We start from the raw sequence: 26,918 nt of genomic DNA, 5'->3' as shown, positions 1-26,918 counted from the left end.
CCACTCCTCATTGGCCTCCACTGGCTTCCTATTGCTGCACGCATCCGATTCAAGGCCCTAGTGTTGGCATTTCAGGCTGCTAAGGGGACTGCCCCTTACATACAATCCTTAATCACACCCTACTCCGCAGCTAGACCACTCCGATCTGCCAGCTCTGGTCGCCCTCACTACGAGCACCTGGCGGTCGAGCTGCACGTTCACACCTGTTTTCCGTTCTGGTTCCTCAGTGGTGGAATGACTTGCCTACCACTGTCAGGACAGCAGAATCCCTCCCCTTATTTCGACGCAGCCTAAAAACACATCTTTTCCAACTGTACCTTAGTCCTCCCTCCTGATTTCCCCCGCTCGCCTTTCTGATATCCCTGTCCCTCTTGTCTAACCAACCAAAAAATTAATAATAATAATAATTAAAATAATAATAATTAGCACTTATGATGACTGTATGTTTAGAACAACATTTTGTGTATTTCACTAGTTAGGGATGTGATGCCTTAACTTGTGGAAGAACCAATGCACTTGTAAGTCGCTTTGGATTAAAGGCGTCTGCCAAATGACAAAAATTTAAATGTAATAAGTGAATTGCATTCAAAAGTTACATTTTTAGATGAAAATGAAAATCTTTTAAGCTCATTGGGCCGGGGGGTGCATTGTTTTGTAATTTAAATATGTTGGTACGTAGTGGTGTTCATGATCATGTCTTAACAGGTGCTCTCAGACATGTAGAATCTTAAAAAATGAAAGACCACCTGCCATATTTAAAAATGCATCCATCTACTCCTATATCAGTTTCATCCTTCTTCCCACCATTGGAATTACATGGCACTGCATGTGGTGAAACCTATGTAGGGTTGCGTGAGCATATTACGTTTTTTTATTTCCAGCTTGCCGTTAAAAAAATGACGTTAAAAAAACAAACATAAAAATAAGTAGCTAGGGGTGGCCTGTAGCGTAGTGGTTAAGGTAAATGACTGGGACACGCAAGGTCGGTGGTTCTAATCCAACAACAGCAGACTAGTTGGCACCGCCAAGCTTACAAAACGGCATTGCCTTAATGTACGTTATCTCCAGATTTGCCACTATCAACAGCTAGCACTACCTGGATAGCCGTCATAGCTAGCAATATAGGCAGAGCTAGGTAGTAACTGTCCTCAATCATGCTGTAGCGTTAGCTAGTTTGAACAGTAGAGTTAGCGTTTGGTTGGTTTGGTTGGCTAGCTAGCAAACATATATTTAGCTAACCTGTGTGGTCAGCAGCTATTGACATGATCTTGTGATGGAGCTCCCCAAATCCTAACCATAACTGTTAGTAAATGAAAAAAACAACAGACCGTCGATCACAATGAAAAATAAGTCTGTCTTACTTACATTACATTACATTAATGGCATTTGGCAGACGCTCGTGGGTCAATGACATGACGTGCAAATTTCTGTGTCCGAGTGCATTATTTCCTTGTAAAATAATTAGATAAATTCATGACATATATCACGTCCTTCTATAAAACATTTAGTCTGAATACATATTGAGTACATTCAAATAATTAAAAAAAAGTTTTGGCATCTCAAACCCCCAAAATGTCAGGTGGCGCAACTGTCCGAGCAAAGGTACAGACTAAGAAAACTATAACATGCGGTCAGTGCTCTACAGGCTGCGCCACCGAGACACCATAACTTACTATATTAACCAGTTATTGCATTCCGACTTTTTTTGCTTGAATAATGTCATACATCAACTGTTAATGTAACAAAATGCCATATTCCTGTCTACATCAGAGGAGGCTGGTTGATAGAGGCAGGGGAAGTAGGACCTTTACTCTCTTTTGAGAGGAAAGCGAGATCAAATAAGTCATTTAGAAATTTGAGTCATTTGAAAAAGCACTTCTCAAAATGTTACAAGTCAATGTTATAATTTTCACTGGCTAAAACACATAAAATGATGTGCCAATAGAGGTATACCTCACTTACAAATCAACAATCAGAATGAATATTGACATTGTGGTGGTCCAATTAATGATTTTGAAGTGTCATCTTCAGATCTCTTTCCATACCATTGCATTGTAGTGTGATGAACAGCGGTTAAGCGAATGATACAAGAAGCAATGACCGCAGCAAACTGAATTGAGCAAAAATGTAACGGCAGCAGTGTAATGGTGGAGACACTGTTCGCACCATAGCGAATGCATTTTTTGACTGATTTAGTTAGGACAAAGTTTGTTAAATTTTAACCAGATTGAACGTTATGTTTATGTTTGCTGATGGTCAGAGATGCTGTTCTGCATATCACTGTTGTAATACATGGTTGTTTGCATTACTGTCACCTTCGACCAGTCTGGCCCTTCTCCTCTGAGGTCTCTGATTAACAATGCATTTCTCCCTGCAGAACTGCTGCTCACTGGATTTTTTTTGTTATTCGCATCACCCTCTCCAAACTCTCTCGACTCTTGTGCGCGAGAATCCCACAAGATCAGCAGGTTCTGAGATGCTGAGCACCTTGCCTGGCACCAACAATCATTCCTCGGTCAAAGTCACCTACATCACATTTCTTCTCCAATCTGACATTTGCTTGGAAAAGCAGCTGAACCTCTTGACCATGTCTGCATGCTTTTATGCATTTAGTTGCTGCCACATGATTGGCTGATTAAATATTTGCTTTTGACAATGTCAGGTTTATTTGAAAATAGTAGAAATTCATGTCAGCAAATAAGGACAGAAGGAATGCAGGAGCATTTGGTTACTATACAGAATTTGCGATAGCTCCAGCTATCATTCCGTGAAACGCAGAAGGTTAGCGCGAAGGTTTGAGTCACATGTGCAGTAACTCACGATGAACTGCTCCACATCCCGCTCCATTCCCACGTTGGGGAGGTCTGGCATCATGTGGGCCACCACCTTGAACCCAGCATCCTTGGCCAGGTGGAAAGACTCGCACACTGCCCTCACAGTGTGGCCCCTGCACAAACAGGAAACAGATTTGAGGATTCAAGGAGAGGCTCTACCAGCCAGGCCATTAACACATAAAGCCACCGAAAAAACAATATTGCACTGCAAACGTTCCAGGCATAGCACTATGCCAGCATGTTGCAAACTACAGTATTAACTCAAAGCTAATCACGATGAGGTGACAAAGAAATATGAATATATATATATATATATATATGGATGTAAATATAATAGAACAGAATAAAAATAAAGAAAACAACAAGAAGATAAGGAAAAAAGAAAAGAAAAAAGGTCATAAATAGCTATGTGACTAGCCTGGACTGAATCCACATTTTCTTAAACTGATTATTATTACTACAGGTGCATCTCAAAAAATTTGAATATCGTGGAAACTTTATTTTTTTCCGTCATTTCATTCAAAAAGTGGAACTTTCATAGATTCATTACACAAAGTGAAATATTTAAAGCCATTTGTTGTTTTAATCTTGATGATGTATCCAGTATCTCAAAATATTAAAATATTACAAAGGCCAGTCAAAAAAAGAATTTACAATACAGAAATGCCGACCTTCTGAAAAGTATGTTCATTTATGCACTCAATACTTGGTCGGGCAATCATGGGAGACTGCAGACTTGACAGTTGTCCAGAAGACACTCACAGACACCCTCCACAAGGAGGGTAAGCCACAGAAGGTCATTGCTGAAAGGGCTGGTTGTTCACAGAGTGCTGTATCAAAGCATATTCACGGAAAGTTGACTGGAAGGGAAAAGTGTGGTAGGAAAAGGTGCACAAGCAACAGGGATGACCGCAGCCTTGAGAGGATTGTCAAGCAAAGCCGATTCAAGAACTTGGGGGAGTGGATTGAGGCTGGAGTCAGTGCATCAAGAGCCACCACGTACAGATGTGTACAGGAAATGGGCTACAAGTGTCACATTCCTAGTGTCAAGCCACTCCAGAACCAGAGACAATGTCAGAAGCGTCTTATCTGAGCTAAGGAGTAAAAGAACTGGACCGTTGCTCAGTGGTCCAAAGCCAAGAAAACTTTGCATTTCATTTAAAAATCAAGGTCCCAGAGTCCCAAAGGAAGAGTGGAGAGGCACAGAATCCAAGTTGCTTGAAGTCCAGTGTGAAGTTTCCACAGCCAGTGATGATTTGGGGTCAGTCATCTGCTTGTGTTGGTCCAATGTGTTTTATCAAGTCCGGAGTCAACGCAACCGTCTACCAGGAGGTTTTAGAACACTTCATGCTTCCCTCTGCTGACAAGCTTTATGGAGATGCTGATTTCCTTTTCCAGCAGGACTTGGCACCTGCCCATAGTGCCAAAACTGGTGTGCTGACCATGGTATTACTGTGCTTGATTGGCCAGCCAACTCGCCTGACCTGAACCCCAGAGAGAGGAAGATGAGACACCAGACCCAACAATACAGACGAGCTGAAAGCCACTATCAAAGCAACCTGGGCTTCCATAACACCTCAGCAGTGCCACAGGCTGATTGCCTCCATGCCACGCCGCATTGATACAGTAATTCATGCAAAAGGAGCCCCAATCAAGTATTGAGTGCAAAAATTTACATACTTTTCAGAAGGTCGACAGTTCTGTATAATAAATCCTCTTTTTGATTGGTAATGTAATATTCTAATATTTTGAGATACTGGATTTTAATCAAGATTAAAAGAAAAAAAGGCCTGAAATATTTCACTGTTTAAAGAAAATGGAAGTTTCACTTTTTTAATTAAATTACAGAAAAAAGGAACTTTTCCACGATATTCAAATTTTTTGAGATGCACCTGTATATGGCCAGAATTGCCAAAACTGTGACTGAACTAATATGTAAACGCTTGCATTTATTTGCAATAAATATTATAGCATTGACTGAGTCCAGGCCAGTCGCTTGACCCTGGCACTCTGACCTGTTGGTGTCACGGGCCACATCCTCATAAACGCTCTGGACCCCGATCTCCAGTCGGGTACACCCGTACCCCAACATGTCGCTTAGGTGGCGCTTCAGGCAGTAGTCTGGACGGGTCTCAATGGTGATGCCCACACACTTGACGTTGCTCCGTTCAGAGTACCTGTGTGGCAATTCAGTCGTGAATTCAGTGAGTGCTTACCAAAAAGTGGGGGCACAACAAAATGGGAACAGATCAGAGATTATATTCCAATATTTCAAAATAATGAAAGAATGCTTACATGTACTACTGTATGAAATAAACACTACATAAAAAGTATATTTTTTTAATATACTTTTCTTCTGTCCATTTTAACAAAGTTTCTTTTATATATTTATTTTGTAAATGATGTAATTTATCAAATTAAGTAATGTATTATCTCATGGCATTGTGGTGTCTATTTTTATGGTATTTGTTTTTCACTGCTGTACAGCACTTTGTTCTGTATGCTCAAAAAGTGCTATACAAATAAAGTTATTATATTATTATTAATATAACCCATGCGGCATATATAATCAAAGTTATTCACTTCATCTGTGAGTGGTCATAATGTTTCGGCTCATCAATGTGTATGCTGAACTAAACACAAAGTACAATCACTTCTGAAAGCTGTGAAAACCTTCAAAATCACACTGATCTTTGCGCGCGCACGCACGCACGCACGCACGCACGCACGCACGCACGCACGCACGCACGCACGCACGCACGCACGCACGCACGCACGCACGCACACACGCACACACGCACACACGCACACACGCACACACGCACACACCCCTCCCTCCCAGCACAGATAAGAATGTTCCCTGGAATCCAACCCATGTGCTCCCACAGTAGCCGCTGGAACAGTTAGCCTAATCATGCCATGAAGCTGCTGATAGGGGAACCTCCACCTATGCAGAGCATTGCTTCATATTATACGCAGCAAGGAACGAAACTGACAAACAAACTCACCCCACTGGGCAAAAATTATTTCTCATTTGCAGTCATTTACAGCATTTCCATCCAGTTCCCCAAGTTGAGAGGAAGGGTACCCCTGAAGGGTAGCTGTACTTTCCTGCTCCTTATGCCCCCTCGGGCCCGTAATATGAAAAATCCTCAGGAATAAGGAGTTCCTTCTGCCCTTAAGGCAAAAACTGTTCCGAGAGATCTACTGTCCTTGTAGGTATTTATTTCAACCCACATTTTTCATACACGATCCTACTAACTAGCAGCGAAACCTGAACTCAAGCTGTTATAAGAGGTGTGCTTTGTTTGAGTTTTGAGTAATGCCAGCAGAACAGAGTGCAACAGTGTAGCAGTTGCTTCTGGTGCTCCGTTCGGAGCATCGTGAATAGATGTTCATCGGACCGCGAGCTAATATGGTATTCCTCATTTCCTCTTTTTTGTCCAATTCACATCAATCAAAGAGTTTTAGGGTCCGGTAGTGCCAATAAGCAACCATAATCACAATCCGCATTCATCAGGAGGAAAACTGCCATTGAAGGGGCATTAAATTCTGGTGGATGCAGCCGCATCCCCGTGTTTTGTTCGTAACACAGTGAGTCTACATTACCCAGCTGTGTTCAGAGTCCACATTGCCAAACTCTTCGACAGTTTCAGTCGTGGGCAAGTAATGGGGTGGGGGGGGAATGTCAATTCTATTTCATCCTATCAGAGCTTTGCCTTCACAATTACAAGGACCCAACGTCCTTTTCATCATGTTTTAAAGAAGGTCCCAGCTGTTACGCAGTCACATGGCGGGGCTCAAGAGTGAGAAGAGAGATTTCTTTGCACCACCATGTACATGACATAAAACTTTAAATCCATGAAGTGAGTGAGTGAGTGAGTGAGTGAGTGAGTGAGAGAGAGAGTGAGAGAGAGTGAGAGAGAGTGAGAGAGAGTGAGAGAGAGTGAGAGAGAGTGAGAGAGAGAGAGAGAGAGAGAGAGAGAGAGAGAGAGAGAGACTGAATGGTGCTGCTGACAGAGTAATGCCAAAACAGCTAATGAAGTGCACTTCATTCAAATAAAAATCCCACTGACACACGACTGCCAATGTACAGCAGCTTCCTGCCCAAATGTCTTGGCTTTGTGCTTTGAGAGAGCACGGGAAACATGCATTTCTTAACTGTAATGCACTGCTGCTCTGAACTCACCAATGGAGCTCGTTCTAAAGGAAACGCAAACTTCCCATCAACAGAAAAAAGGTTGGTATCATTGACGCATTTCAACCAAACATACTAAGTACACAGTGCCATCTAGTGAATACTCCTTTGGTGATGCATTTGTTCCCAAATGAGGAGATTAAAGGCACTGGTCCAGTTGAGATAAATTGCATTGAATAACTACACAGATTACATCAAGCTTGATGCAGAACAGGATACTTTCTAGACTGTAAATGACAAGCATGGCTGGACTGAAAAGCCTGTTCAAGTCACTGTGTATTCTTACATTCTTACAATCCTGATTCACTTCTGGGTATTTTCCATGTATTGCAAGCACAGCTACGCAGACAGCAATGGCAAAAGTTGTCACACATTTCAGAATCCACAGGGAAGATGCATGTGTATTGCTCAAGTTTCCAGGGAACATTCAAAGCTAGAAATGCTTTTATACCTTTGCCCTGATCTATGCCTCGCCACAATTCTAAGGTCTACAGAAACAAACTTCTTTGGCAAAGACTTGCAGTGGTTGCAAGTTGAAGCTCACCGATTGAGATAGTTCCAAACAGCCTGAAACTACAGCCTCAAAAATGGACACAGAACTGAATCAACAAAAAAATGTTTTTATTTTATCTAATTTCACATGTAATGTTATAAGACACAGCCAATCATTTGGCTTTGTTATATCTTACTATATGCAATACTATACGTGTTTACGAAGTACCAAACAGAGGTTGAATTTTTTATGAATTAGTTCAGCACTTTTTTGATTATAAAATGGCAGAGTCTGCCTCAGTCTCTTCAACATGTGTGTAGGTATTGAACTCTTTCTGCAGAGATAAATCCTCTTTCTTATTGGATATACCTGGTCAAATCAACTCTAATCAACACCTCCCTCTCTTCCGGCACCATGCCCTCTTCCCTGAAGAGGGCCAGAGTCACTCCCCTGCTCAAAAAACCTACTCTTGACCCCTCTGCCCTGAACAACTACCGGCCTGTCTCTCTTCTTCCCTTTCTCGCTAAAACTCTGGAACGGGCGGTCTGCTCCCAACTGTCCACTTATCTTCTCCAGAACAATCTCCATGACCCCAACCAGTCTGGCTTCAAGAGTGGCCACTCCACTGAAACCGCCCTGCTCGCGGTCACTGAGGCACTCTGCTAAAGCAACATCCCTCTCCTCTGTCCTCATCTTCCTCGACCTGTCGGCCGCCTTCGATACAGTCAACCATGAGATTCTGCTCTCATCGCTGTCTGGGATGGGTGTCACAGGTTCTGCACTCGCTTGGTTTTCCTCCTACCTCTCTGGCCGCTCCTACCAGGTGACTTGGAGGGGCTCAGTCTCCGACCCTCAACCCCTACGAACTGGAGTCCCGCAGGGCTCGGTTCTTGGGCCTCTCCTCTTCTCGCTATACACCATGTCTCTTGGTTCTGTTATCTCTTCCCACGGCTTTTCTTATCATTCCTACGCTGATGACACCCAACTCTTCATTTCCTTCCCCCCCAACACCCAAATCACCACACGGATCTCTGCCTGCTTGGCTGATATCTCTGCGTAGATGACTTCCCATCACCTGAAGCTCAACCTTGCCAAAACTGAGCTTCTCTACATCCCTGCTAAGTCCTCTCCGTCAATCGACCTCTCACTGACTGTTGAGGACTTTGTAGTTTCCTCCTCCCGTACGGCAAAGAATCTTGGGGTGACTCTTGATAACTGCCTCACCCTGGCTCTGCAAGTATCCTCCACTGCCAGAACCTGCAGGTTCTTTCTGTATAATATACGCCGTATCCGTCATCTCCTGACTGAGAAAGCCACCCAGCTCCTAGTCCAGGCGCTCGTCATTTCCCGCCTGGATTACTGCAACTCCCTCCTAGCCGGTCTCCCAGCGTGTGCCATCAAGCCCCTCCAGCTGGTCCAGAATGCTGCAGCCCGCCTGATCACCAGTCAGCCCAGGTCGGCTCATGTCACCCCGCTTCTCATTGGCCTCCACTGGCTTCCTATTGCCGCACGCATCCATTTCAAGGTCCTAGTGTTGGCATTTCAGGCTGCTAAGGGGACTGCCCCACCTTACATACAATCCCTGATCACTCCCTACTCCCCAGCTAGACCACTCCGGTCTGCCAGCTCTGGTCGCCTTACGGTTCCCTCTCTACGTGCACCTGGCGGTCGAGCTGCATGTTCACGCCTGTTTTCCGTTCTGGTTCCTCAGTGGTGGAATGACTTGCCTACCACTGTCAGAACAGCAGAATCCCTCCCCCTATCTCGACGCAGACTCAAAACCCACCTTTTCAAACTCTACCTTAGTCCTCCCTCCTGATTTCCCCTGCCCCTCCTTTCTGATATCCCTATCCTTGTCTAACCCCCCCCCCCCCCAAAAAAAAAAAAAATGATGACAACTATGTTTAGAACAGCATTTCCTGTGTATTTTGCTAGTTTTTGGATGTGATGCTCTGACTTATGGTAGAACCTATGCACTTGTAAGTCGCTTTGGATTAAAAGCGTCTGCCAAATGACTAAAATGTAAATGTAAATGTAAATGGTCATTGTAAGGACAAAATGTATCTGCTCAAGAATATTTATGAAGTAAAAATCCTGCATAGTATGCCTTTAAAGGTAGAATAGGCCATTTTGGACTTCTAATGGTCAAGAGAGGAATAGCAGCAACAAACACCTTCAAACCACAACACTGTTTATCCCTCCCCCCTTCTCTGTAAACGAGCTGATGTTGAAATTGTGGCAATTGGAACCAATTTTCAACCAATTATTGTACAGTTTTTTGTACAATGTATTGGTACAGTGTCGGGCCGTCAACTGTATACTTTGAAACCCAAATTTAAGGACACAGGCAGATGTTGAGTCAACATGTCAGTGAGCCTTTTTCAAAGATAGAAAGGATTTACAATGGTCTTGTAACAATGTTTTAACACAAATCACAAAAATCTTACCTATTGTACCTTAAAGCACAAACACCTGATTGAAACACGCACAAAACCTATACCTGTAAAATGATTATGGTCTGATGAGTATTCTTTTACTCTTTTTACAACCTGTGCGTGGGGTTTACATATGGAGAAAGGCAAAATCCAAAATGTGTTGTAATCATGTCATGCTGATTTCTCTCAGCCCTACCTGACTGCTTCAGCCACACTGTTGGAGGTGAGGCCTGACAGAGCATCATGGAGGTTCCTGATGAAGAAGTCTCTGTACTCTTCAGGAAGGGCCATGAAGGTGCCGCCCATCACAATGAACTCCACTTTGTCCACACTGTGACCCAGCTGCTTCAGCTGTACAGAAAAACATTGAGAACATGGAGTACTGCACACACAAAGTGGCAGCACAATCTTTCCATTTTCTTCCCCATTCTGACATTTGGTCTGAAAAACAGCTGAACCTCTTTTACAAGCATTTACAAGCTGGTGTGCAGGTCTACCTAATGAAGTGCTCAGTGAGTGAATATTAAAAGGTACAACAGACTCCTAACGGTCAAGAGAGGAATTGCAGCAACAAACACCCTCAAACCACAACATGCACTGTTTTGGAAAGTTGACGGTGACAAACGCGACAGAGCCTGCCATCTTTTCCTAGTGTTCCAGTAAGAAAATGTTTGCCGAACAGGTCACTTTATGAAATGTTGACTTTAGTGTGCTGCACAACACTATTTATAGGTTTTGTCTTTTTGAAGTTTTCACTTTATATAACAGAACTACACTGTTGTATACTGATGACGTCATTGACATGAGACGTATAGTGCAGGAGATACATGTGTGGAGGAGCACGAGAATAAAGATGTGTTATTGAAGTTCGCTCTCAGCCTGATTGATTAGATTTGCACGATATACAGTAGGTATCGAACAATGGCGACGAGGTAAATAATTAACACTTGTAGTTAAATCTGAAAAGCGAAGTTACGTCGAGAAAAATGGACAACTCTATGACGAAGTTTGACTGCTACAATGAACCTGCCACGCTGGGACCGCGGTGGACAATGTGGCTCACTGCGTTTGAGCTGTACGCGGATGGAAAAGGCTTGATTCTGTCTACCGACGTGATAGATTCGGTGAAACAAAGAAGACGGGCTTTACTTCTACATCACGCAGGTACAGATGTACAGGATATTTTTTTTACTCTTCCCAACACCGGCGAACCAGTGGATTATGATAAGGCTGTCAAGGCACTGAATGACTACTTCGTACCGCAAGTAAATACTGCGTTTGCGCGCCAAGCTTTCTACCACATAACACAAAAACCGGGGGAAACTGTGCAGCAATTTGTAACCAGATTACGCCAGGCTGCCAGAGACTGCTTTTGCTGCTAACACTGACAATCAGATACGGGATGCAGTGTTGAACAGATGCACGTTGGATTATGTACGGAGAAAGTTGTTGGAGGAAGCGAGGCTGACATTGGCTCGTGCGCTGGAGATTGCATCACAGTGCGAGAGAGTGGAGACGCAGATGGCGGCGATGAGAGTGAGTGACAACAGCGTTGCTGAGGGGAAAGAGACAGTAAACCGTGTTTACAGGAAAGATGGAAAATTCCAGAAAAATAAACCCAACTTTCATGGGGAAAGGAAGGAGAAGTCTGATAAAGTATGCTTCAGGTGTGGACATGGAGATCACTTCGCCAAAGACCCAGCCTGCCCAGCAAGAGGACAAGCATGCAGAAAATGCAATGGGAAAGACCACTTTGCTAAGATGTGCAAGTCGAAAGGTAACAGCAGGCAGTCAGTAAAATGTGTGAGGTCAGAGTCAAGACATAGACTATGCTTTTGTGATTGAAGATGACTAACACAGATAGGGTTACATTTAATGTAGGAGGAGTAGATTTGCTTATGTTAATCGACTCAGGAGCATCAAGCAACATAGTGGAGGAGGACACATGGGAAATGCTTAAATATAAAAAGATTAAATGTGTTTCCTCCAAGGCAGCTAGCAAGCCACTGTACCCCTACTCTTCCAAAGTGGCCCTCTCACTAAAAGGTGTGTTCATGTGCCAGATAAGTGTAGGAAAACGTGGCACTGAGGGCCCAGTTCACTGTAATACAGGGACGTGGAGAGTCACTGCTGGGTAGAGAGACTGCTATCAAGCTAGGTGTGCTAAGAGTAGGTACAAATATATATAAACAGTAAGGGATGTTAAATGCGAGATACAGAGACTATACCCTAAACTGTTCCAGGGGGTGGGTAAGCTAAATACCAAGCAAGTGAGTTTACACATAGATGAGAGTGTAGCACCCGTGGCACAACCCCTGAGACATGTGCCGTTCCATCTAAGAGAAGCAGTGGAGAAGAAAATAAACCAGCTGCTAGAAATGGACATTATAGAAAAAGTGGATGGACCTACACCGGGTGAACCCTGTCGTAGTCGCTCCGAAAGCAGCAGAGGACGACATAAGAATGTGCCTCGACATGAGAATGGCAAATGCAGCCATCATCAGAGGGAGATATCCAATTCCCACAGTGGACGAGCTGCTACAAGGGATGAACGGATCAATCATATTCAGCAAACTGGAGTTAAAGTGGGGCTACCACCAACTGGAGCTCACACCAGAATGGAGAGGTATCACCATGTTTGCTGTGCACACCGGTACCTACAGGTACAAGAGACTCATATCTGGAGTTTCGTCGGCGAGTGAACAATATCAATATGAGATCACAACGGCACTGGCTGGCATCGAGGGAGTGGAAAATATCTCCGATGACATCATCATTCATGCCCCAGACCAGGAGACCCATGATCAACGGCTCCATGCAGTACTGAAAAGACTAGAGAGCTGCGAGCTGACCCTGAATGGAGAGAAATGTCAATTCAACATGGACAAGCTAATCTTTATGGGCATGCTACTCTCAGAAAAGGGCATCGGCCCTCCCGCCGAAAGAGTGAGAGCTGTAGCTGAGGCGCGGGAGCCTGAGAACACATCAGAAGTGCGCAGCTTTCTGGGCTTAGCAGGCTACAGTAGCCGGTTCATACCTCAGTTTGCAAGTGTCTCAGAGCCTCTGAGGAGATTGACTAGGAAAGACACGCCCTTCCACTTCGGGCCGGAGCAGAAACAAGCGTTTGTAGTGCTTAAAGAGAAACTGGCAGAGGCTGGCACTCTGGCATATTTCGACGCTCCCACCAAAGTTATAGCGGATGCAGGGCCGGTTGGCATAGGAGCAGTTCTAGTACAAGAACAACAACGTGAAATGGTGCCGATATGCTATGTAAGCAGAAGCCTAACAGACTGTGAACGGAGATATTCACAAACAGAGCGAGAAGCACTTGCTCTAGTCTGGGCCTGTGAGAGACTACACCCATATGTATATGGTAAAAGATTTGACTTAGTGACAGACCACAAGGCTCTAGAGGCTATCTACAGTCCCACGTCAAAACCAAGTGCCCGTGTTGAGCGATGGGTGCTAAGGCTCCAACCATATGATTTCAGAGTGGTTCACATCCCAGGCAAAGATAATATTGCAGACCCCCTATCACGTCTGCTTGGAAAAAGTGCGACAGATGAGACTCATGAACATGGAACAGAGGAATATGTGAGGTTTGTTGCCACAAATGCAACACCAAAAGCACCGACCACGAGAGAAGTCGAGGAGGCTTCAGCAGCAGATGAGGAGCTGCGAGAACTGAGAAATGCTATACGAAGAGGCTGCTTTGACAAGTGCCAGGCATATGCGCCCATAGCATATGAACTGTGTGTGATTGGACAGTTAGTGTTGAGGGGGACACGTATTGTTTTACCACACACACTGAGAGCCAGGGCCTTAACATTAACTCATGAGGGACATTTAGGCATAGTGGGCACAAAACAACACCTCAGGAGTAAGGTATGGTGGCCGGGGATGGACAGGGCTGCAGAGAAACATGTGAAGTCATGTCATGGTTGCCAGATAGTTGCAAGACCCGATGTACCCGAACCACTACGACCTACGGCGTTACCAGATGGGCCGTGGCAAGATCTCGCCACTGACCTACTGGGCCCACTGCCAACAGGACATTCGATATTGGTAGTTATAGACTATTACAGCCGGTATTATGAATATGATATACTGCAGTCAACTACCACAGACAATGTGATCAATAGTCTGGAGAACATTTTCAGTCGACATGGTCTTCCTATCACCATCAGATCGGATTGTGGCCCACAGTTTATGTCCTCCCAGTTCCAGACGTTCTGTCAGGACAACGCAATGCAACATGTGAAAACAACACCGAAATGGGCACAAGCCAACGGGGAAGTGGAGAGACAAAACGCTTCACTGATGAAAAGGGTACGGATTGCCCAGTCGGAAGGACTGGACTGGAAGAAGGAACTCCGCAAGTACGTCACAGTCTACCGGTCTATCGACCACTCCACCACGGGAAAGAGTCCTGCGGAGCTGCTCTTCAAAAGAAAGATCAGAGGGAAGCTCCCTGACATAACACCACAAAGAGATCTGGAGACAAGAGACACTGACGCTGAACGAAAAGGCAAGTCAAAGATCTACACAGACAACAGGAGCAGAGCAAAGTACTCAGATGTGACGGTCGGAGATCAGGTTCTACTGAAGCAAGACAAGACAGACAAGTTCTCCACTACATTCAACAAGACACCACACAAGGTAATCAGTAAGGATGGTAATAATGTGGTTGTTAGGTCACCAAGTGGAGCTACATACTCCGGGAACACTACGTTCGTCAAAAAGTACTACGCCAAGGACCCCGCTCCACAATCGACCAACAAGACACAACTGACATGGACTGAGAATGAGGAGAACCGAAACAGTGACACTGCCGAGTCCAGCACAGAGACTCACACGGAGAGGATCATACCTGAGCCTCTCACACCCAGATACGAAAGACCCCATAGGCAGACCAAGCGGCCACAGAGGCTGAATGACTTTGTCATTAAGTGAACTAACACTAGAAGAAAACAGTCCTCTACAAGGGTTTGTTCTAAAGTAAAATGAGGACTGTTCTGAAAACTGTTTTTGTTTATTCAAGTGAGAGAATGAATAATAACAATAATTGATGTTTAAGAGCAATGTCCAGTTATGGAGGTATTGTAAGTTCTGGATAATACAGAGTTTGGATTTTATTTCCAAGTAAGGGGGGGATGTTGTATACTGATGACGTCATTGACATGAGACGTATAGTGCAGGAGATACATGTGTGGAGGAGCACGAGAATAAAGATGTGTTATTGAAGTTCGCTCTCAGCCTGATTGATTAGATTTGCACGATATACAGTAGGTATCGAACATACACTTTAATGTTGATCAATTGATTTAGTGATGTTTAGCTAATTTTTGCATGTGAAAAACATTTTCCAATCACTAGCAGTCTTATATAAGCATTTTCGGGATAGTTTTGACCAGGATCCTGTTTCCTGTTGACGTTGTTCCTGTTTGCTGTTCGAACGAGGAGCGCGTTTTTCTCCAAGCAGCTGCTGAACTTCGCTTCTATTTTTGATACAATACTCTGAAAACAATCATTGGATTACTCTACCATCAATAAGGCGCTCCAAGTTCCCACCGCGTCCTATATCATCAAAGTTATTTACGCATTCTAATGGCGGTTTTCGGCTCGCCGGTATCGTCCATCTCTCACCCTGGCCTTCCCTCTCCTTCTTGGACTGTCTCCTGCTCTGTGTGCGATATGTTTACTTATTTCTTCTCCAGAGTTAATGATAACATCCGTACCTTCCACGAAATTTGAGATAGTGAAAAGTTCATAGAATCCTTCTCGGTTCCTGATTCACAAGTTAGTCTGTCTCCAGGTAGTACCCCAGCAAAGCCTTTGCAGCAAGGCGGGTGGATTACAGTTCAGGAACGTAGTCGAAAACCTAAGCCACCAGTGCACTAACAACCCATTCACGTTTCCAACAGGTTCTCCCCCCTCAGCAGCGCACCAGCTGTGAAACCTGTTGAAAAAACTCTGGTAATTGGGGGCTCTATTTTAAGAAACGTGAATTTAGCGACATGATATAGTGCAATGTATTCCAGGGGCTAGGGCGACCGACAAGTGCTGGCTAAGGGTAATCGTAAATTTTCGAAAATTGTTATTCATGTCGGAGCTAATGATGTCCGATTGAAGGAATCGGAGTTCACCAAAGATAATTTTAAATTGGTGTGTGATCTGGCAAAACGGATGTCAAAGTCAGCTATTTGCTCTGGTCCCATCCCCTCTCGGCGTGGTGATGAAATCTAAAGCAGATTAACATCACTAAATCTCTGGTTGTCTGTTTGGTGCCCAGCAAACGGTGTTGGCTTCATAGACAATTGGAATACCTTTTGGGGGAGGCCTGGTCTTTTGAGAAGAGATGGTATTCACCCTTCATGAGAGGGTGCTGCTCTTCTGTCTAGAAATGTATCGTATAGTCTGAGAAATTCAATTTCTTGACACACCAGAGCCAAGGCCAGGCAGCAGACCTTCTGTCTTACACAGATTTCAGCTGCCCAGGTTTCATATTATTGAGATAGTGTCTGTGCCCCGACCCAAATTAAGCCTTGCTAAAAAGCCCATGAAGGGTGTTTGTATGGCTAATCTAAAAAAAAAAAAAAATCAGACCCTGTCATTCTAATTATAATGTAGCTAACCAAACTGAGCTAAAAATTGGATTGATTAATATCAGATGACTAGCTCCTAAAGCAACTCTTGTAAATTATCAAATCATCAAATTGAAATCCTATGTTTAACTGAAACTTGGCTTAAAACTGATGAATATATTGCCCTAAATTAATCCACCCCTCCCGGTTACAGTTATAGTCACGTCCCCCGTCTGACAGGTCGTGGAGGAGGTGTTGCTGCTGTATATAATCCCAATCTCCTTGCTACTTTGAAATCTGGCTTTGATTTTCACTTTTTTGAAGTGTTTGTTCTCAGTTTTGCACATCCGGACAAAAAAGCAGTCAGTTTTGTCCTTGTAATTGTATACAGGCCACCAGGGCCATACAGTGGTTTCTTACTTGAGTATTCCAATTTCCTTTCCAGCCTCGTTGCTAATTCAGATAAAGTAGTTGGAGGGGATTTTAATATTCACAGGGATAGTGAAGGTGATCATCTCAGATCAGCATTCCTATCACTGAATCTATTGGCTTTGATCAACATATACATCAGTCCACACATTCCCATAACCATACTCTCGATCTGGTCTTAAGTTATGACACAGAAATTGCAAACATAGCAGTTATGCCTAATAATCCTGTTTTATCAGACCATTATTTAATTACTTTAAAAAATGTTCATGTGTCATCAGATCCGACTTTCTACTTTAGCCGTAAGCTTTCCTCCAGGACTGCAAATGCTTTTATTAATGAGCTCCCAGACTCGTTTGTGCACGGTGGGGATTTCCTTGGCTCCAGCCAAAATGCATACACAATGAGCAGTAACACAATTGATCAGCTGACTGACAACATAAATAACATACTTTGCAGAACCATGGATACTATCGCACCTCTTAAGAAAAGAAAAGTTGGCCATAAGAAATTAGCACCTTGGTACAACGACCGTACTCGTGCTCTCAAGCAAGCTTCACGCCAACTTGAGCACAAATGGCGCTCTACAAAATTGCAGGTATTCCTCCATGCCTGGAAAGATAGCCTACTCACCTATAAACATGCCCTCTCCACAGCACGTTCATCATATTTCCCTACCTTAATTGATGAAAATAGAAACAATCCTAGGCATCTGTTTAAAACTGTTGCCAGATTGACTAAGAATCATGTTGATCCCTGTGTCTCGATATCGTTTAGTAGCAATGATTTCATGAATTTCTTTGCTGACAAAATTCTAAAAATCAGGGACAAGATTCAAAGTTCTTCTGCCACCCCTCCTATAGGGTCTGTCCTTCCATCCACTCAACACATAGATGCACAATCCAACAACCGATGGCCTATCTGAACTCTTTTACTCCAATAGAGCTCATTGAATTTAATACCATAGTTAATTCTTCAAAATCTTCTACTTGTCCTCTAGACCCTATCCCAACAAAGCTTTTGAAGGAGCTACAACCATTGATTGGAGCACCACTCCTACATATTGTCAATGCTTCTTTAGCATCTGGACACATACCACAGACTCTTAAACTTGGGAGTCATCAAGCCACTTCTTAAGAAGCCAAACTTAGATGTGAATGATTTGTCCAACTACAGGCCCATTTCGAACCTCCCGTTCCTGTCTAAAGTACTAGAAAAGGTCATTTCAAAACAACTTTGTTCATTTCTGCACCCCAATCATATATTGGAAGTTTTTCAATCTGGTTTTAGACCCTTCCACAGCACTGAAACTGCCCTGGTCAAAGTACTCAATGACCTACTCCTCGCTTCTGACAGTGGCTGCATCTCTGTACTTGTGCTTCTAGATTTAAGTGCAGCATTCAACACAGTTGATCACTTGATCCTGTTGGATAGACTTGAAAATCTTGTAGGCATCCGTGGACAGGCACTTTAACAATGACTCCTCTTATCAATCCAGGGTTAGATACGGAGTACCACAAGGATCTGTGCTTGGGCCCTTGCTTTTCTCTCTATATATACTTCCCCTGGGACAAGTTATTCACAAACATGGCATGAACTTCCACTGCTATGCTGACGACACACAGTTGTATCTATCAGTCAAACCTGAGGAAGTTTTCCAGCTGTCAAAAATGGAAGCCTGTCTTAAGGACATAAAGAAATAGATGAGTCATAACTTTCTTTTGCTAAACTCAGATAAGACTGAGATAATGGTAGTGGGGCCAAAGTCCTTGAGATGTAAATTATCTGATGATATGCCAAACATTGATGGAATTTGCATCACCTCAAGTGCTGTCATCAAAGACCTTGGAGTTACTTTTGATCCAGATCTTGTGTTTGATGGACATATTAAAAACATCTCTCGGGTTGCTTTTTATCACTTAAGGAATATCTCCAAAATTCTGAAGATACTGGCCCTAAATAATGCTGAAAAGCTAGTGCATGCTTTTGTTACTTCAAGATTAGATTACTGCAATGCTCTTTTGTCTGGACGTGCAGATTCCTCTCTTAAGGGGCTCCAGCTAATTCAAAATGCAGCAGCTTGTATTCTTACTAGAACAAGGAGATTTGAGCACATCAGCCCAGTGCTAGCTTCACTTCACTGGCTGCCTGTTAAAATTCCGAATAGATTACAAAATACTACTTCTGACTTTTAAAGCCTTACATGGGCTTGCCCCTCTGTACTTAAAAGATTAACTTCATCCTTATACTCCCTCATGAATACTCCGTTCGCAGGGTGCAGGCCTCCTTGTTATTCCTAGAATAACTAAAATTTCCATCGGTAGCAGAGCCTTTTCCTATCGTGCACCTTCCCTGTGGAACAAATTGCCTGCTCATGTTCGGGGTGCAGACACTATCACCTTATTTAAAGCTAGGCTAAAAACGTATCTCTTTAGTCTGTCCTATAGTTCAGGGGCAGGAGTGGGTGGCTGGCAAAAGATATAGAGTCTCTGGTATACTTGGCAGTCAGTGCTGTCAGTGGATCATTGTTGGTAGTGCTGTGCCCTCATGGCTGTGTTGGCCACTGCCTCCGTTTCCCTTAGCTACGCTGCCATAACCTTATTCGGCCGGGGTTCTCCTCATCGCATGCAGGTACCTCTCCCTCCTGTCGTGATTGACCAATTACTATCTGGACCCCCTAACAATGTTACTTTCCTCTTCTCCCCACTCTGGGAACCTGCCCGGAGCGCTAGCCCAAGTTTCCTGCACACCCCCTCTTGGCCTGGAGCTCCAGCCCAAGACCAGCCGCACAACTCCCTCCTGCCACTGCTGATTCAGCTGTAGCACCAAGGCTGTCCCCTTGCCTGACAGTGCCACCCATTGGTGTTCCTGCCATCTGTGCTTCAAGTTATTGGACATTTATGTACTTTTATTTAATCTGGTTTTCTATTTAAAACCATTGTTTCTACAAACAACCAGCGGCAGATGGGTTCCCCTACTGAGTCAGGTTCTGCTCAAGGTTTCTTCCTGTTTCCAGGGAGTTTTTCCTTGCCACTGTTGCCCGAGGCGTACTCTTGGGGCCCGGTTTCTAATTCTGTAAAGCTGCTTTGCGACAAAGGCCCTTTGTAAAAAGCGCAATACAAATAAAATTGAATTGAATTGAATTGATAGTTAGGGTTGGGATTCCAGAATGCGAATTATCCAGATGCAATAAGCTCATTGTGAAAACAGACTATTTGCGTCAGGCAAGTTACTGTTGAATGTAATCAACAGAATGACACTTCATATTAACTGTTTGATGTTTGCATACAATGGAATAGCAATCTAGGAATCTAGCGTTTGGCTGGAGAGTCAATAAATGTATTTTTAAAAATGAATTTGGGGACACCTTGATACACAGCTCCAGGGTGAAGTTGTCCCTTATGAGCAGATCAGATTTCCCAACAACAAATTCTGAAGATCATTATTTGTGAAATGACTTATCGCACAGAATATTTTGAAGAGTCTCGTATATCTTTTGATAGCAGGCTTGTTTTGGGACATTGCAAGTATTTCAAATAGCAACGGATTAGAGCGATCACATTTTCCACTTTGTGGTGGTTGTGCAAACAAAAAAATATATTAAAATTAGAAAGTAGCTTTTCACTCTGCCATTTATATAAAAACAAATAAAGTAAGTAGTAGGCAAGTAAAAATAAAGCCTATAATTAAAGTGTAACCACTGTTGATCATTTTATTAAATCCAACCACTTTTTTTTCTAACTTGCTCAGCTAACTTATCTAACAAACTTACTAATAGTGCACTCACTATCCAATGTTTTTTTTATATTTTTTATTTTTTTGTGTTCTATAAATGAATAAAAAATATCAAAAAAAAGGTTGGCCAGAGCTAGCTTACCTACATTTTCCAGGAACATGTAGTTAAACAATTTCTAAAATTGAGTCGAACTGATGAGATAAAGATGGTAACCATTTGCAAAAACTGATCATTTTTTTTTATCCTAAATCATTTACAGTAAGTTCAGAGTTGAGCTTTTTTTAGGACTATGCTTACAATTGTACAGAATGTATTATTTTGCAAACACATCCAAACAAAAGGGGGAGACCACAGGTGAATTTGACAGAACATTCCTGGCTTCTACACCACTCAAATACGCAACCATTCTCATGGTGTGGAACCTTGTTCAAACACCTCAAAGCATGAGAAAGCATTATGACAGATGGATGCCTACATATTGACATTACCTGCTCCACACGGTGGCGAGTCTGCAGGTAGGGGTCATAGCGGGCTCGGATAGCTCTCATTGAGGTGGGCTGTGAATAATGAGTTAAAGGTAAAAAAGGAAACAGAATCATCAGAAGTGTGGGGGCAACAAGGGAAATACATAAAACCCTTCAAGAAAAGATGAATAAAACTGAAATTTGATCAAAATACTCTGTATAGTTGTGAAGATTGAGGGCAATAAAATATATATATATATAAATTTTTTTTTTTTTTTTTTTACCAATTACACAGAACACATACTTGAAGTTTTTGGTTCATCTTCAAGAGTATAATATAATATATAATCAGAAGTCTTAGCCGTGGCAATACCTATTTGTTAAAATCCTTAGTTCAGTGGTACACCAGTGCAAAAGCGAGTGCCTGTCAGGCTTTTCAGCAACAAAAACAATAATGCTGGATGAGAAATTCAATAACACATACTGTAGAACAGTCAGTACATGTCTTGTGCACAAAACAAATGGTCTCAAAAAAAACACATCCTAATAAATAAAAGACCATTTTTGGACGGTTGTAATGTCACTTAAAGTAATGGAAAGCTCCAAACTGCTCAGTAAGCTAAGGTAGGAAATATAAGTAGCGTAAATATACACACTCCTCGTCTGTCACAGGTGTAACACAATTGACTTATTTCATTACATTTCGCAAAGTAGTCGTTCATTTAAATAAACTTGCTATTCAGCATCTGGCAGTCGGAGGGTTGCCGGTTCAATCCCACCCTGGGTGTGTCGAAGTGTCCCTGAGCACTCAACCCACAAAAGCTCCAGACATGCTGGTACTTTGCATGGCAGCCAATCGCCGTTGGTCTGTGAGTGTACAGTGCATCCGGAAAGTATTTACAGCGCTTCACTTTTCCCACATTTTGTTATGTTACAGCCTTATTCCAAAATTGAATAAATTCATTTTTTTCCTCAAAATTCTACACACAACACCCCATAATGACAACATGAAAGAAGTTTTTTTTGAAATTTTTGCAAATTTATTAAAAATGAAAAACTAAGAAATCACATGTACATAAGTATTCACAGCCTTTGCTCAGTACTTTGTTGATGCACCTTTGGCAGCAATTACAGCCTCAAGTCTTTTTGAATATGATGCCACAAGCTTGGCACACCTATCTTTGGGCAGTTTCACCCATTCCTCTTTGCAGCACCTCTCAAGCTCCATCAGGTTGGATGGGGAGAGTCGGTGCACAGCCATTTCCAGATCTCTCCAGAGATGTTCAATCGGATTCAAGTCTGGGCTCTGGCTGGGCCACTCAAGGACATTCACAGAGTTTCCCTGAAGCCACTCCTTTGATATCTTGACTGTGTGCTTAGGGTCATTGTCCTGCTGAAAGATGAACCGTCACCTCAGTCTGAGGTCAAGAGCGCTCTGGAGCAGGTTTTCATCCAGGATGTCTCTGTACATTGCTGCATTCATCTTTCCCTCAATCCTGAATAGTCTCCCAGTTCCTGCCGCTGAAAAACATCCCCACAGCATGATGCTGCCACCACCATGCTTCACTGTAGGGATGGTATTGGCCAGGTGATGAGCGGTGCCTGGTTTCCTCCAAACATGACGCCTGGCATTCACGCCAAAGAGTTCAATCTTTGTCTCATCAGACCAGAGAATTTTGTTTCTCATGGTCTGAGTCCTTCAGGTGCCTTTTGGCAAACTCCAGACGGGCTGCCATGTGCCTTTTACTAAGGAGTGGCTTCCGTCTGGCCACTCTACCATACAGGCCTGATTGGTGGATTGCTGCAGAGACGGTTGTCCTTCTGGAAGGTTCTCCTCTCTCCACAGAGGAACGCTGGAACTCTGACAGTGACCATCGGGTTCTTGGTCACCTCCCAGACTAAGGCCCTTCTCCCCCGATTGCTCAGTTTAGACGGACGGCCAGCTCTAGGACGAGTCCTGGTGGTTCCGAACTTCTTCCATTTACGGATGATGGAGGCCAATGTGCTCATTGGGACCTTCAAAGCAGCAGAAATTGTTCTGTACCCTTCCCCAGATTTGTGCCTCGAGACAATCCTGTCTCGGAGGTCTACAGACAATTCCTTTGACTTCATGCTTGATTTGTGCTCCGACATGCACTGTCAACTGTTATATAGACAGGTGTGTGCCTTTCCAAATCATGTCCAATCAACTGAATTTACCACAGGTGGACTCCAATTAAGCTGTAGAAACATCTCAAGGTTGTTCAGTGGAAACAGGATGTACCTGAGCTCAATTTTGAGCTTCATGGCAAAGGCTGTGAATACTTGTGATTTCTCAGTTTTTTATTTTTAATAAATTTGCAAAAATCTAAAAAAAAACCTTTTTCACGTTGTCATTATGGGGTATTGTGTGTAGAATTTGGAGAAAAAAAATGAATTTAATCAATTTTGGAATAAGGCTGTAACAACAAAATGTGGAAAAAGTGAAGCACTGTGAATACTTTCCGGATGCACTGTATGTACTAATGGGTGAATGAGAAGCATGAATTGTACAGCGCTTTGGATAAAGGTGCTATATAAATGCCAACCATTTACCATAATTATGTTGAAATTTTGTAACGCATAACCATCAACACTGACATTGCCTTACATTTTATTTAGGAGACAATTTTACTCAAAGCGACATACAAAAAAATGTAGTCACAGAAAATCTTCCATATATCCACCCAAAGTCACCTTCAAAAATAGGGATGGGTGGCCCATCTGAGCAAACCGGAAGTAAATCAAAGATAGTCATTCACATAGCAAAGATGCGCAAATGTAAGCACAAAAGTTTAGGACAGAGGTCATTATTTGTTCCTCCCATTCACAGATTACGAATTATTCAAGTGTGTGAGTGAGAACTATACCACCGATCTGCGACAGCTCTCCCGCAGCACTGAATGCTATACTGTATAATTTAAAATGCTGGAATACTATGCAGTTGATAGGCAGATGGCAAGATGTGGTAGAGCAGTTGCAACAGCATAAATTAGCACTTACCTCATAGCCTGTGTAGGACTGTGTGGAGTATTCAAAGTCTGAGTCAGGACCGCCAGGGCAGTATCTTATACACACCCACAGAAACAGGCAAACAAACAGTGACAACAAATGAATACATACAATTTATTTTAATCAGCAATAGAACAGCAACTCAAAACACATATTGTAGACTCCAGATGCAACCAAGGCCCTTTTCATCTGCTGTCTGCTGGAACTGTACCGTGTGGTTAAACTGTGATCATGGGTTCTGGAAGAATATTCACGACCAGCTGAAGAATACCATGACAAGTTCTTGGAACATTTTTTTTTCTCCTACCCGAGTAGTACCAAAAAAGAGGTACCAGGAACCATCGGGTTATTTTTCTTTAAGCAAAGAAAAAGTTCCAGGTATGGATGGTTCCTGAACCGTTTTGTGCAATGGAAAAGGCGCTTGAGAATCAACTTCATGAAGATTAATTCAAGTCAGTATCACTGGCTTTGGTAAATGTACCATAGTTAACGCTGGGTGTTTGCCTTGATCGAATTTGCTTTGGCTGATGCTTTTATCAAAAGCAAATTGCAGTTGAACACAACTACACAGGGGCCAGGGGGGACTCGGGAGCAGTGTGGGGGCAATGGTCTTGCTCAAAGGCCCAACAGCTTCACTGATATTACTGTGGCCACACTGTGGCTTGAAACATCAACCTTCCAGGTCCACGTCAAGCACCTTAGTCACAAGACTATAGGCTGCCCATCAGGCCAAATTATAAAATCTAGACAAAAAATAATTGTTCGAGGACATTCCACTGTTCAAGGACAATACACAAGCACAAAGCGAGTACCAAATGCTGCCAAATTCTGGGAGAAGCAAAGTATGACAACATATACAAATTCTAGAATGCACTACAAACAAGATTCCCGCCCTTCCCCAGTTGTTGCAGTGCGATGTGTCAACAGAGCTGATGCCGAACTCTCATTCCCCTGTTACAGTAATGTTGTCAGTAACAGGCACTCCATTAATGAATCAAACCTTATATACAACATGCTGTTCCAAAATGAACTTTAAATAAATAAAAACTGATTCATGGTAGTCCTATTGTATTACTTTATTCATGGCATTTGAGCATGCTCTGTTTCAAACTTAGTTTTATTAAGTGAAAAACCTGCTGTTTAAAAAAAAGATTTGCTGTGACTGCTCTGTGAATTTATTCAGTATTTTCTGTGACATACCCAGCCTTTGCCATAATTCACAAGCTAGATGGGAACTAGCGTGGAGGTGTTTCTTGGAATTTAATCCCTTTTTCCTGTTTGTGCTCTTAGGTACTTACACACATATGTTTCCTGTGAAGTTGATGTGGGGGCAGCGATGGGGTTTGCACATCACAGCAACAACTGCAATCTGTACAAAGATACACAGATACTGATGTCAACACACAGGACATGCACACTGGTACACAGCTGTACTTACTTACACTTAGACTGTTAAAGAATAATACAGAGCAGTCCGTAAGTATATGGACAGCAATACAATGTTTGTTGTTCTGGATTAGTAAAAGGGTTTGTTAGATTTCAGTGTTTTCAAGTTATAACTGATTTAAAATGTTTTTCACGCAGTTCTGCTGCTATTCCCACACCATCAAATGCATGTCCCCACAGTCACCCTGTTTCCCCACTCTATTTAAATTTCCTTTGAAATGCCTTGATTTGAGGTCAAGGTGCCAATAACCATTTGTCTTTGGCCTAACCACTGTCAATAGAAATGATCATATCTAAAGGAGTGTTTAGTCACAGAGGATGAAGCACTTCCTTTCAGCTAGTTTCCATTTGTTCAGATACTGCATATAAACTGCGTCATTCCCAGTAAGGATTGTGTAAGATTGGAGAAAGCTCAGGAGAACATACAGATTACCTGCAACCACAAATAAAGAACGGAACTTGTCTTGCACCCTCAAATTTCGCGATTTGAATTACCAGCAACGAACATAGTTATGATTAAGAAGACACAAGCATTTCTTCAGGTTGGATCTCGGCACCTGGGATCACAGAATTAGAAAATCACAAGCACCCAGGATTTGTGAGATTTCCTCAAAATATTACTCAAGGTTACAGAAGCACAAAGACAGTGGAAGTGGAAGATTTATTTTTGTCACTGAAAACATTTGTTTATGAGTGGATAAAGATTATTGTGGTGGTGCCCGGCACACTTAGAAACACAATGGAGCCGCAGCCGAAATCCCCTTTCAAACGTGACGACAATACCACCCAAAAGGAGCATTCTGCATTGTTTTTTCAATGCTATGTCAAGGCAGTTTACCAAAAAGGACATTTGAAAGGACACATAGAAACTAAATTAAATTACGGGTCTTATGACGTGTAATAATGTATTTTGCTTACGAAAGTAAACAAATAAAAGAGTTTGCACTTCCCCCCTTGTGCTCTCCTTGGATAGCAACATGTCGAGAAAAAAAAAAGTTGTGTTATTTTATGAAAGCCTAAAACTACACACCGTTGGAAACGTAATGTCATTAGCAAAAATGCTTCTCAGTCGTTCAACACCAATCGCCAGTTCTAGGTTCAGCTGAAGTTATACTCTATTTTCTGCTCACGGATGGGGATCACACCTGAGAGCCTATACAAAACGTACTACTTATAATAGCATATGCTACTTATAACAGCATTCATAAGTACTTTTTTTAGAAGTATGCAGTGGAGAAACGGACAACAATAATTCCTCCAGATATATTT

The 26,918-nt window shown here is 42.8% G+C and overlaps 1 protein-coding gene across 2 annotated transcripts in view; it reads right to left on the bottom strand.

Moving 5' to 3' along the window:
* Positions 1-26,918, bottom strand: part of elp3 (elongator acetyltransferase complex subunit 3) — a 47,765-nt gene that overhangs the window by 12,833 nt on the left and 8,014 nt on the right. For both annotated transcript variants that reach the window (XM_061241817.1, XM_061241818.1), the window contains exons 4-9: positions 25,502-25,572; positions 24,195-24,258; positions 21,198-21,266; positions 10,157-10,311; positions 4,850-5,011; positions 2,821-2,947 (exon numbers count right to left, since the gene is read on the bottom strand). In XM_061241817.1, coding sequence (XP_061097801.1) covers positions 2,821-2,947; positions 4,850-5,011; positions 10,157-10,311; positions 21,198-21,266; positions 24,195-24,258; positions 25,502-25,572 — 648 coding nt within the window. The remainder of the gene's footprint in view (positions 1-2,820; positions 2,948-4,849; positions 5,012-10,156; positions 10,312-21,197; positions 21,267-24,194; positions 24,259-25,501; positions 25,573-26,918) is intronic.

Source organism: Conger conger, chromosome 5 (genome assembly GCF_963514075.1).
Source record: "Conger conger chromosome 5, fConCon1.1, whole genome shotgun sequence".
Lineage (NCBI taxonomy): Eukaryota > Metazoa > Chordata > Actinopteri > Anguilliformes > Congridae > Conger > Conger conger.
This window is presented reverse-complemented; position numbering and strand designations above follow the sequence as displayed.